This window comes from Oncorhynchus tshawytscha, linkage group LG03 (assembly GCF_018296145.1).
Source record: "Oncorhynchus tshawytscha isolate Ot180627B linkage group LG03, Otsh_v2.0, whole genome shotgun sequence".
In the NCBI taxonomy this organism is placed as follows: domain Eukaryota; kingdom Metazoa; phylum Chordata; class Actinopteri; order Salmoniformes; family Salmonidae; genus Oncorhynchus; species Oncorhynchus tshawytscha.
In genome coordinates this window covers 42076712-42089902 of record NC_056431.1, presented here as the reverse complement: position 1 = coordinate 42089902, position 13191 = coordinate 42076712, and the positions used below count along the sequence as shown (strand labels likewise).

General features: G+C 42.1%; 1 protein-coding gene across 4 annotated transcripts in view; it reads right to left on the bottom strand.

The window, feature by feature from the left end:
• LOC112235851 (protein TANC1) overlaps positions 1 to 13191 on the bottom strand; it is a 266252-nt gene that overhangs the window by 176570 nt on the left and 76491 nt on the right. For all 4 annotated transcript variants that reach the window (XM_042316348.1, XM_024404398.2, XM_024404414.2 and 1 more), the window contains one exon: positions 3418 to 3627. In XM_042316348.1, the coding sequence (XP_042172282.1) occupies positions 3418 to 3627 (210 nt within the window). The remainder of the gene's footprint in view (positions 1 to 3417; positions 3628 to 13191) is intronic.

Sequence of the window (13191 nt, the reverse complement as noted above, 5' to 3'; positions counted from 1 at the left end):
ATGAATTGACCAATACTGCTTTCACATAGGATTTACGGTATTTTGACCCCCCAAAAATGAGCAATGTTTATACGTCCTCCTTTCAAACAGGCCCATTTTTACCATATTCTTGCCTGCATACTCCTTTTATACCTCCCATGCGCATGCCGACGTGTAAACGTGTGGAACCGCTGCCCAAACTTTTTTTTATCCACGTTTTACCTACCTCACTCCACTAGAAGATAATAGCAATACTATTTTCAAAAGAATGTGACTCTCATGCTCAACATTTCACAACCTCAGCGGGCTTTTGGAATTGTCTATACCCTTGATTTAGGCTACATTATTGCACACTGAATACAGTGCCTTGCGAAAGTATTCGGCCCCCTTGAACTTTGTGACCTTTTGCCACATTTCAGGCTTCAAACATAGATATAAAACTGTATTTTTTTGTGAAGAATCAACAACAAGTGGGACACAATCATGAAGTGGAACAACATTTATTGGATATTTCAAACTTTTTTAACAAATCAAAAACTGAAAAATTGGGCGTGCAAAATTATTCAGCCCCTTTACTTTCAGTGCAGCAAACTCTCTCCAGAAGTTCAGTGAGGATCTCTGAATGATCCAATGTTGACCTAAATGACTAATGATGATAAATACAATCCACCTGTGTGTAATCAAGTCTCCGTATACATGTACCTGCACTGTGATAGTCTCAGAGGTCCGTTAAAAGCGCAGAGAGCATCATGAAGAACAAGGAACACACCAGGCAGGTCCGAGATACTGTTTTGAAGAAGTTTAAAGCCGGATTTGGATACAAAAAGATTTCCCAAGCTTTAAACATCCCAAGGAGCACTGTGCAAGCGATAATATTGAAATGGAAGGAGTATCAGACCACTGCAAATCTACCAAGACCTGGCCGTCCCTCTAAACTTTCAGCTCATACAAGGAGAAGACTGATCAGAGATGCAGCCAAGAGGCCCATGATCACTCTGGATGAACTGCAGAGATCTACAGCTGAGGTGGGAGACTCTGTCCATAGGACAACAATCAGTCGTATATTCCACAAATCTGGCCTTTATGGAAGAGTGGCAAGAAGAAAGCCATTTCTTAAAGATATCCATAAAAAGTGTTGTTTAAAGTTTGCCACAAGCCACCTGGGAGACACACCAAACATGTGGAAGAAGGTGTTCTGGTCAGATGAAACCAAAATTGAACTTTTTGGCAACAATGCAAAACGTTATGTTTGGCGTAAAAGCGACACAGCTCATCACCCTGAACACACTATCCCCACTGTCAAACATGGTGGTGGCAGCATCATGGTTTGGGCCTGCTTTTCTTCAGCAGGGACAGGGAAGATGGTTCAAATTGATGGGAAGATGGATGGAGCCAAATACAGGACCATTCTGGAAGAAAACCTGATGGAGTCTGCAAAAGACCTGAGACTGGGACGGAGATTTGTCTTCCAACAAGACAATGACCCAAAACATAAAGCAAAATCTACAATGGAATGGTTCAAAAATAAACATATCCAGGTGTTAGAATGGCCAAGTCAAAGTCCAGACCTGAATCCAATCGAGAATCTGTGGAAAGAACTGAAAACTGCTGTTCACAAATGCTCTCCATCCAACCTCACTGAGCTCGAGCTGTTTTGCAAGGAGGAATGGGAAAAATTTCAGTCTCTCGATGTGCAAAACTGATAGAGACATACCCCAAGCGACTTACAGCTGTAATCGCAGCAAAAGGTGGCGCTACAAAGTATTAACTTAAGGGGGCTGAATAATTTGGCACGCCCAATTTTTCAGTTTTCGATTTGTTGAAAAAGTTTGAAATATCCAATAAATGTCGTTCCACTTCATGATTGTGTCCCACTTGTTGTTGATTCTTCACAAAAAAATACAGTTTTATATCTTTATGTTTGAAGCCTGAAATGTGGCAAAAGGTCGCAAAGTTCAAGGGGGCCGAATACTTCGCAAGGCACTGTATGTCTGATCAGCGAAAGAGCAAACAAATAGATGAGCTATAGGCCTACCACCTCTACTTATTTACCCAGCCAGGAAACAATTAACCAAATAGCCTATACAGAGGGAGATTCAGTGAAACAAAATAAGATTGATTGATTATCAGACAAGTCAGTGAAGTCACAGGCTTTTGGTTAGGGCTAGGACTATTGGCTACTAAGCGACTGAAGAGCAAAATAATCCGCTTGTTAAACTACATAACATGCTGGCAAAATGTTCTAAAAGCCCTAAATGAGCCAACTAGATAAGATGATCATGAGCAGCACCTACCTCAAATTAACTAACATTTTCCAAGCCTAATTATAGCCTAACCAACATCCAAATGATGATTCAGTGGAAGAAGAAAAATCTGGCATCGGGCCTATTGATTTATGAAGACAAGTTCCTACGCTTGTCTCAAAGCACAAAGACAACAGTGCTGAAATGATCATCTCGTTGACCACACACGGGTAGGCTATTGGTTCATATTTATTACAAGGATTGAATGACTTTCAGTAATCAACAATTTGATACATGCCTTCAATTGCATTAGACTACTTTATTCTAATATTTTTGTCATTCAGTGATATTTAGGCTATTCCAACAGTAGTTATTTATGGATCCATCCAGTTGTGGTTAAGAAAACAGTGCATGCTTTGAGATGGGCTATGTGAAGAGATGGGTGAAGTGACCTGTCTTGCAAAGTTTAGAAATGCCAGGAGGATGGTAACAGGGCGCTGCCAGGCAACCATCAAGAGTTTAAGAGCCTAGTGCGTGCCAATGCCGCCTCAGCATTGCGGCTACCTTGCATACTAAGCCATAGGAAGAACATTACTGAAATTAATAGTAGGTCGTTTGGCGAAAATACAAATTTTGGCTTTGATACCGGCAATACCTTTCAGTTTAAAAAGAAAAGGCGGAATAAAGTTGGCGGTATGGTAAAGTTGGAGGAAGAACGTCTTAGTATGAAAGGAATACAAGTGCATGGACAATAATTTTCCCCCTGTCTATCTAAGAAGGTATTTTTCAAGTATAACAACAGCAAAGCAAGACAAAAAACAAGCTGGAAGCTACAGAAATTCTGGTTGAAAGCTAAAAGGATTGTCGATCCTCAGGCGCTGTCAGATGTCCAGCATTGACACAATAACACCTGAAGGAAGACAGCAAACGTCACTTTCAGAAGACGTCCACTGAGACTGAACCAGTCCCAGCCTGGGATTACAAGAAAAAGAGAAACAGGAAATGCTCATAGCACTTCACGCCTGGACTTGTAAATGTAAGTGTAGTGGTGTAGCTACTGCAGTAATAGTATAGTGCTGTAAGCCTAGAAGTGAGGGGTGGGGTGAGGAGGAGTGTGGTGAGGAGGGGTGGGATGAGGAGGAGTGATGATGGGTGAGGTGTGGTGAGGTTGGATGGACGTAGTGCAGTACAGTACCTGGGGATCTCTTGCTAGAGCGCGAGGGCATCATGTAGGACTGGCGAGGCAGCAAGGGTGAGGAGGGCAGAGACATGGACACGCCCTTGGCCAGGCTCAGTCTGAACACATCCTCTGGGGAGTAGGGGCGGTGGAGGCCTCCAGGCTCATGTGTCTGGGGGGCACCTCCGCCAGACAGGCACCTTCGCTGTGCAATGTGGAGCTCACCCGCTGAGAAGAGAAGATGGAGGACACTGTTTAGGACATTATCACTAGGGCTGGGAATTTCCAGGGACCTCACGATACGATATTAGGTGCCGATACGATATGTATTGCGATTCTTACAATTCTATATGTATTGCGATTCGATACTGCGATTTTATTGCGATTTGATGTTCCAAACAAATTGCTCACTATATGTCTGCTGCAGAGAGACTAGAGAGAGCATGAGAAAATGAGTTTGGATTAGTCATGGAAATAAAAGTTCAGAAAACATCTTGGCTCACTATTTAAAAAGAAGATGGAGAACAAGCTATTGGGTGACAACTACCGGAGTTGACTAGTGCTAGTTAATGCTATTTTATTTTTAACAAATCAATATTTGGAGTCAAAGAAATATTGCAATATGTAACTGTATTGATTTTTTGCCTCATCAATATTATATTATATCAATATAAGCTAAGCATACATTTTCAAAGAGAAAATTACAAATGAAATGCATCAGACCATTCAAAATCTCCATGAGGAAAAAACTGATTTGAGATCAGATATTACCAGACATGTGGACTCCTGAATGTCTAATGAAGTTGAAGGCATTCGGACAGCAGAACAAATCCCCCTCTTAGGGAGGCTTTCTGCTAATGGAGAGATTGTGCCTAGCCACACTATGAAATCAAACTGACAATTTCAGATGTCTTTCAGAAACCAAGATAAGCATTCTCAAATCAAGGTCCAGGGAGTGATCATGATCAGTGATAGACCAGGACTGAGTCAGACACACACATTAAGAGTGAATGGAGCCACATGCTGTGTGGTTTAACCAGAGGTCATGGGCCCACAATGATACGCCATGGGGCTCATGATGTGGCAAGACACCCAGTTTGCAGCATAAATAAGAGTGGTGTCATTGACCATGGAGCTGAGATAACATGTGTGACTCATTGATCCAAAAACCTTTGGTTAAACTAACTGAACAAATATTAGCAAAATGCTGTTTTGGCTCAGTACAATACTGAGAGCATTCTAGTAAATTCATTGTACAGCTAATGTGTGAGGAATGAATAATGATCCAGAAGTAATATAATTAATTCAGGGTTGGAGCAGCTTGAACTTGAGATGCTAAAGGCAAGAAAGCTGCAGGTATTGATGCAATAGGCTACTCCAAAACAGAGTACTATATCTACACTGTACAGAACTCTACAGAAGGGATCATCAACTAGATTCAGCCACGGTCTGATTTTATTCTTGAGCGGATGGTCAGGGGTCCGTAACAAAATTACAAATAATTTGTAGACTGCAAATTGACAGCAAGATGCCCAAAAATATAGGATGTTGGCTAAAATGTAATCATTTCAAACCTTGCTAAGTTGTATACAATAACGTGTCTCTATTATGTATGGGAATACTTGGAAACAGATTTCTTAAATTAAAATCACTTGGAGCTGATTTCCTGGTGTTTTTACTGTCTTTTTTAGTCTGTTACAGTCTTTTTTTAAACTTGGGGGGGCCACATAAAACCACCTACGGGTAACCCTGCTCTACAGACTCCAGCTAACACCAGATAACCTAACCTGTGGGAAAGTGCCCTTTCAGGTCTCCTCTGAGTCCATTGGACTGATAAGCCTTAACAAGAACTCAGTACCCTGTAGGCTAATCTCCCAAAACATGGGAGGCAATGATAGGTTTGGAGTACAGTATGGAGCCCTCATGTTCCCATGTACCCCCAATCTGTGGGAGAAAATAAGGGTAACTTCCTATTTATCACGGAATGCTTAGCTCAATCAAGCATTCCTTCATGAAAAAGAAAACATGATAACCTGTTCTGCAAGTACAGTGCATTCAGAAAATATTCAGACCCCTTGACTTTTTCCACATTTTGTTACATTACAGCCTTATTCTAAAATGGGTTAAATAAAAACAATTCCTCAGCGATCTACACACAATACCCCATAATGACAAAGGGAATCAGGTTGTTCGAAATGTTTGCAAATGTATAAATATGTAAAACAGAAATACCTTATTTACATAAGAATTCAGACCCTTTGCTATGTGACTCGAAATTGAGCTCAGGTGCATCCTGTTTCCATTGATCATCCTTGACATGCTTCTACAACTTCATTGGAGTCCACCTGTGGTCAATTCAATTGACTGGACATGATTTGGAAAGGCACACACCTGTTTATATAAGGTTGACAGTGCATGTCAGAGCAAAAACCAAGCCATGAGGTCGAAGGAATTCTCCGTAGAGCTCTGAGACAGGATCTGGGGAAGGCTACCAAAACATTCTGCAGCATTGAAGGTCCCCAAGAACACAGAGGCCTCCTTCATTCTTGAATGGAAGAAGACTCTTCCTAGAACTGACCGCCTGGCCAAACTGAGTAATCGGGAAAGAAGGGCCTTGATCAGGGAGGTGAGTAAGAACCCTATGGTCACTCTGACAGAGCTCCAGAGTTCCTCTGTGGAGAAGGGAGAACCTTCCAGAAGGACAACCATCTCTGCAGCACTGCATTAAATCAGGTCTTTATGGTAGAGTGGCCAAATGAAAGCCACTCCTCAGTAAAAGGCACATGACGGCATGCTTGGAGTTTGCCAAAAGGCACCTAAACGACTCTCAGACCATGAGAAACAAAATTCTCTCGTCTGATCAAACCAAGATTGAACTCTTTTGCCTGAATGTCAAGCGTCACGCCTGTTTTGCTTCGTCATTATGGGGTATTGTTTGTCGATTGATAAGGGGATTTTTTCAAATCCATTTTAGTATAAGGCTGTAACGTAAGAAAATGTGGGAAAAGTCAAGGGGTCTGAATGCTTTCCGAATACTTCCTGAATGGCCTCAGCTATAGCTTGGAGTTTTCCCCATCATGCAGGCTACACACTCATTCCTGTGTGTAACGGCCGTCGCCGGTGGAATAAGGTGAGGACCAATGCGCAGCGTGGTACGTGTTCATCTTTTTAATAAAGTAAACTGAACACTGAATAACAAAGAAACAACCGGAACAGTTCTGTCTAGTGTAGACACACAAAAACTGAAAACAACCACCTACAAAACACACTCGAAAACAGGCTACCTAAATATGGTTCTCAATCAGGGACTAATGATTGACAGCTGCCTCTGATTGAGAACCATACCAGGCCAAACACAGAAATAGAAAATCATAGAAAAACTAACATAGACAACCCACCCAACTCACGCCCTGACCATACTAAAACAAAAGACAAAACAAAGGAACTAAGGTCAGAACGTGACACTGTGTTAGATCCAGTGAGCACTAAGTCAAGACTGTTTCTCCCAAACAGTTCCTTGGAGTTCTGGCTAGGGACAACCTAGCGGACTAAACTCCACTCCATGGTGAAGGAAGTTTATGATGAACTTCACCAACGGCGTGGAGCCGAGACCAGGCTTTGTGGAATCGAGCTCCGACTACAAGACTTGAAGGTAAAATAAAGAATGTAAATTATAAAATGCCCCCCCAATATGTGCCTTTCTTTGTTTGCTGAAACCATACTTTCTCAGTAAACATTAATGAAATACTAACACTGACTGTTTGCTCATTGCCGTTGCTCTAAGATGGCAAATTAGCTCAAATGAGCACGTTTCCATTTCATCTCAACAAGGAAACGGTCGGTGGTGGTATTGTTTAACGTTTATTGAAAAAGTAATGATTTCAGCAAACAAAGAAAGGCACGCAACTACCGACAACAAACATGGGTACAAGGTGGGCATTTCATAATTATACTTTTTAAAGTATTGACCTTGGGCGAATCAATATACTGTAGTCGGAGCTAGATTCCACAAAGCCTGGTCTCGGCTCCACACCGTTGGTGAAGTTCATCAGAAACGTTCTTCACCATGGAGTGGAGTTTAGTCCACTAGGGAGGACCTTGCTCAAGACCCCTTAATGATTCCAACTAGCCGCTAGCCCAGTTCTAAATGGAAAATGTAGAGCCTTTACCGAAGTCAACTTCGAATGGAAAGACCATTCTCAAGAAGTAATATCTTCTGTTGAATAGAAATGCTGCCCTCTCAAGCTCTCATCTAACCAACCACACATTAAAATGTCTGAATGATCAACCTCCAATAGTGCTGTTGCTCATGCGTCAACAGAAAGAGCAGGCTGGATCATAATCATAGATGTGGGGAGCCACATGCCTGTTAGGCTTGGCTATGTTCTAAGGACCATGTCAGCCTCTTGTTTGGGTCCCTTTTCCCAGATAATCCATGGGCTTTGTCACAAATGTCACCCTATTCCCTACACAGTACACTACTTTTAATCAGAACATTTTAGTCCCTAGTCAAAAGCAGTGCTCTATATAGGGAATAGGCTGCCATTTGGGACGAAGCCCATGACGCCAGTCTGGACCATGAGGATGAATCAATGGGAGAGGATCAGGAGGCTGGTGGTCTGCTGCTAAAGGCCAGCCAGGACTTTGCTCAGTTCCTAGGGGAAATTAATGTTGGCTGCTGGGAATAATCAGCAACATAGCGCTGTGTTCTCCCTGGAGCCTCGCAACGGGAGACACAAAGCTGTCTTGCTTAAAGGGCTATTAAATAAAGAAGAATGCCAGAAACAGAATCTGGCCCCAGTGCAATGACACCTCCGTATGTTTCCAGTCGCTTGTGAAGTGTTCGACCATGCAGCTGAGCCCTGCTGTCCCCATGACCTGGTCAAAGGCCTACTGACCAGAGATGATCATCCATATTCAACAGATACAACACACAGATCTGTGAATGGGTTATTACTGAACGGCTAACAAACATGACGCATTTGTACAGAATCAATGATCTGCTAGGCTAATTTTCAGATTTGTATTTCATTAGGTACTGAACCTGACAACATGTCAATGCAGAAGAGCCAAAAACACAGAGCCACTGTCAGTAGCTATTGAGCTTGTTTAAACAGCCCCAACGGAACACTGACATGAATAGAACAGGTTGCTCCAAGCACACATGAAAGGGGGCCCAATCCTAGACTAAAGACACCTTAAAGACACTCAGGGACTTATCTCGACCCATTACGCCACCCAGAGACAGGGGAAACAGTACTCCAAGACAGAGAATTCCACAGTATTCTATGGTACAGTAGATACTGATTCTTTCTGTGTCCAATTCCAGGATTTACCAGCTGATCTCAGTCTATATCTTCACTACCACTAGACTAGACTAGACTATTAATGAAACAATATCTGTTACTTTAATTAGGCAAAATGCCTAAACTGCTACTATGAAGACAATGTGAGTTGTGAATAGACAGGAAAGGATTTTGTTAAGACCATTGAATCATTGAGATAGGCACAACCACAGGCCAAGCAATCAGAGGTCAAGCAGTTGAAGCAGGACCTCATCCGTTGCTATGCTAAATGTGTGCAGTAACTAATGAACACACAGTTTCACCACCGTGTCAGGGTGTTATACGACAGGGAGAAGGGCAGATAGAGAGAGACGGAGAACCCCTCCATTCATGAAGAACCCAGAACTGCTAAGAGTTACTAGGGCAATTAATACAAACACTGCTACCGTATTACAATAGCACTTTTGAGAAGTAGACATCAAAGAGGAGGGATGTATTTCACTAGGGGGCTCTGGGAGGGAGGGAGACCCCTTCTTTCACTGTGCTCCAGTTATGCAGGGGTGCCAATAGTGACTTCAGTTTGCCCTGCGTGCCAGTAAATGATGTAAGCCCAAATTCCTAAAACTCTCAGTACGAGAGTCTATTCGCACATTTCAAGAGCTGGACCTGTTTACAATCCTAACAGTCACTTGCATCTTTTCCGCTAGTAAAACTAAATACCAATCCTTGACTGAATGGCAGATCATAAAACCTCCTTTGTAGTGCTCATTTGTGCAGCGATACTAGACAGTGGGCATTACATCTCAGGCATATTGTATGCTAAAGACATTATGACAAAGCTGTAATTAGGACTGATAGTTTTGAAAACAAGAGGCGCCACATAAAAGCTGGCCTTGAATAAGTTGCTGGCCGGACGGCCTATTGGCTTTGTGTCATGGTGGCTGCACTGCCATCTGACCCAGAGCTAAAACTCAGAGGGAAACAGTAATGTAAACTCACCATGGGCTATTTCAGTTCCTTTTCCTCAAGTTCTGGCCCAGACGATGCCTGCAATTTCAGTCCCTGCTGTGGTTCAAGGAAATCAACCCTTTTTAATTATAAAGCACTGCACCAAGATGATGTAAAAATGATTACAGTCCCTTTCATGTCCATTTCTCCCTCATCAAAGAGGAGGACCAAGGCCAATGAGGACATGCCCTCCCCATAAAAAGCCTGATAATAATTTAAATAATTGATTTAAAAATGGAAGTGGAAATCAATTACTTGACCGGGAAGGCAATTCAGAACCGCCTGTAGAAATAGACTAGAAGTAAAAGATGCTAATAAGCCAACAAAATCTAAGTTTAAACATTTCCAATATATACTGCCCTAATTTTTGTAAGAAAATTGGATATAAAAGTTTTATGACTTTACTTACCACATGTTTTAATAAGACTAGAACAAATATTTGATCAAATATGTGAAAGGTCCAGACTGAGCTTAATGGGTACCGAGTGTAGCGTTTAAGCCAATGGGTTTTTGTAACAAGCCAACCTCTTAAATAATACATTTTTATTAATTTCCAAATGTTCAAAATGTACAAACTGACATTTATGTAAAATTACACCAAACAAAAACTTTAAAGCAACATGCAACAATTTCAAAGATTTTACTGAGTTATAGATCATTCATGGAAATCAGTCAATTTAAATCAAATAATATTTTTTTATTTTTATTTAAATAGGCAAGTCAGTGAAGAAATTCTTATTTACAATGATGGTCTACGCCGGCCAAACCCAGACGATGCTGGGCCAATTGTGCATCGCCGTTTGGGATTCCCAATCACGGCCGGCTGTAACACAGCCTGGATTCAAACCAGCTTGTCTTTAGTGACACCTCAAGCATTGAGATGCAGTGCCTTAGACCACAGCGCTACTCAGGAGCCCAATAAGCCCTAATCTATGGATTTCACAAGACTGGGAACACAGATATGCATCTGTTAGTCACAGATATCTTAAAACAAAGGTAGGAGCGTGGATCAGAAAACCAGTCAGTATCTGGTGTGACCACCATTTGCCTCGTGCAGATCGACACACACAGAGTTGATGTGGGATGTTGTCCCACTCCTCTTCAATGGCTGTGCGAAGTTGCTGGATATTGGCGGGAGCTGGAACATGCTGTTGTACACGTCAATCCAGAGTATCCCAAACATGCTCAATGGGTGAGTATGCAGGCCATGGAAGAACTGGGACATTTTCAGCTTCCAGGAATTGTGTACAGATCCTTGCGACATTGGGCCGTGCATTATCATGCTGAAACATGAGGTGATGGCAGAGGAAGAATGGCATGACAATGGGCCTCAGGATCTTGTCACGGTATCTCTGTGCATTAAAATTGCCATCGATAAAATACAACCGTGTTTGTTGTCTGTAGCTTACGCCTGCCCATACCATAACCCCATCGTCACCACGGGGCAAGCTGTTCACAACGTTGACATCAGCAATACTTTCACCCACACAATGCCATACATGCCGTCTGCCCGGTACAGTTGAAACTGGGATTAATCCGTGAAGAGCACAATTCTCCAGCATGCCAGTGGCCATTGAAGGTGAGGATTTGATGACACCGAACTGCAGTCAGGTCACGACCCTGGTGAGGACAACAAGCACGCAGATGAGCTTCCCTGAGACGGTTTTTGGTTGTGCAAACCCACAGTTTCATCAGCTGTCCGGGTGGCTGGTCTCAGACGATCCCAAACGTGAAGAAGTCGGAGGTGGAGGTCCTGGGCTGGCGTGGTTACACGTGGCCTGCAGTTGTGAGGCCGGTTGGACATACTGCCAAATTCTCTAAAATGACGCTGGAGGCATGCCAAGCTTGTAGCGTCATACCCAAGAAGACTTGAGGCTGTAATTGCTGTCAAAGGTGCTTTAACAAAGTACTGAGTAAAGGGTCTGTATACTTATGTATATGCAATATTTCATAGTTTTCTTATAAATATAAATTTGCAAACATTTCTAAAAACCTGTTTTTGCTTTGTCGTTTTGAGGTATCGTGTGTAGATTGATGGGGGGGACTATTTAATCAATTTTAGAATAAGGCTGTAACGTAACAAAAATTAGAGAAAGTAAAGGGGTCTGAAAACTTTCCGAATGCACTGTGTGTATAACAATGCAAGGTTCATTTAACAGTAAAATAAGACAAACTGCATTTAAAAATGTAAGCTGTGAATGCATGAAATATTTGTAGTTTACCAAATGATGTTGCTACTGTGAGACTGACATTCAGGCATGACTGCTAGTAGGAAAAACCCATAATTTCAATAGTAACAAATGCTCATGAAATATGCTATCCTTTATGTATATCAGCACATTAATATCTTAATTTTAGATAAAGTATGATCACTTATCTGAGAAGGTACAAAAAATATCTGGTAGTCTCAACACAAATGTTTTTTTGCAGCTTTGAAATTGGCCAATAGTAGGAACTTACACATAATTGTCAATAACAATAACAGAAAATTATGGATATTACAATCAGATGAATTAGTTGAATTTATTTTTATTTGAATCCATGGGTATGTGGGCTTAATAGGGACACTTAGCCTAATGCATTTGAAAGGGATATTAAAATATATTACTTAACTGTCAAGTGACTATAAGGGCTATAAGGGCATTTTATCGCATCTGAACTTCCTCAAATATGATCAAGTTAACTTCATAGTCTGCGTGATAGATTTCATTTTGATAGTGCAAGCAAACGGTTGTTTCGTACAGCGTAGACTAGTCTATATTCATATTCAGAGATTCAGAGATTTGTCCCGAAACAACTCATGCATTGTCTTGGCTGTGTGCTTAGGGTTGTTGTCCTGTTGGAAGGTGAACCTTCAACCCAGTCTGAGGTCCTGAGCGCTCTGGAGCAGGTTTTCATCAAGGATTTCTCTGTACTTTGCTCCGTTCATCTTTCCCCTCGATCCTGACCAATCTCCCCGTCCCTGCCGCTGAAAAACATCCCCACTGCATGATGCTGCCACCACCATGCTTCACTGTAGGAATGGTCCCAGGTTTCCTCCAGACGTGATGCTTGGCATTCAGGCCAAAGAGATTAATCTTGGTTTCATCAGACCAGAGACTTGTCTGAGCGTCCATTAGATGCCTTTTGGCAACCTCTAAGCAGGCTGTCATGTGCCTTAGGAGTGGCTTCCGTCTGCCCACTCTACCATAAAGGCCTGATTGGTGGAGTGCTGCAGAGATGGTTGTCCTTCTGGAAAGTCTGTGCCTCCTTCCCCAGATCTGTGCCTTGACACAATCCTGTCTCTGCGCTCTACAGACAAATCCTTCAACCTCATGGCTTGATTTTTGCTCTGACATGCACTGTCAACTGTGGGACCTTATATAGACAGGTGTGTGCCTTTCCAAATCATGTCCAATCAATTGAATTTACCACAGGTGGACTCCAATCAAGTTGTAGAAACATGTCAAGGATGATCAAGGGAAACAGGATGCACCTGAGCTCAATTTCGAGTCACATA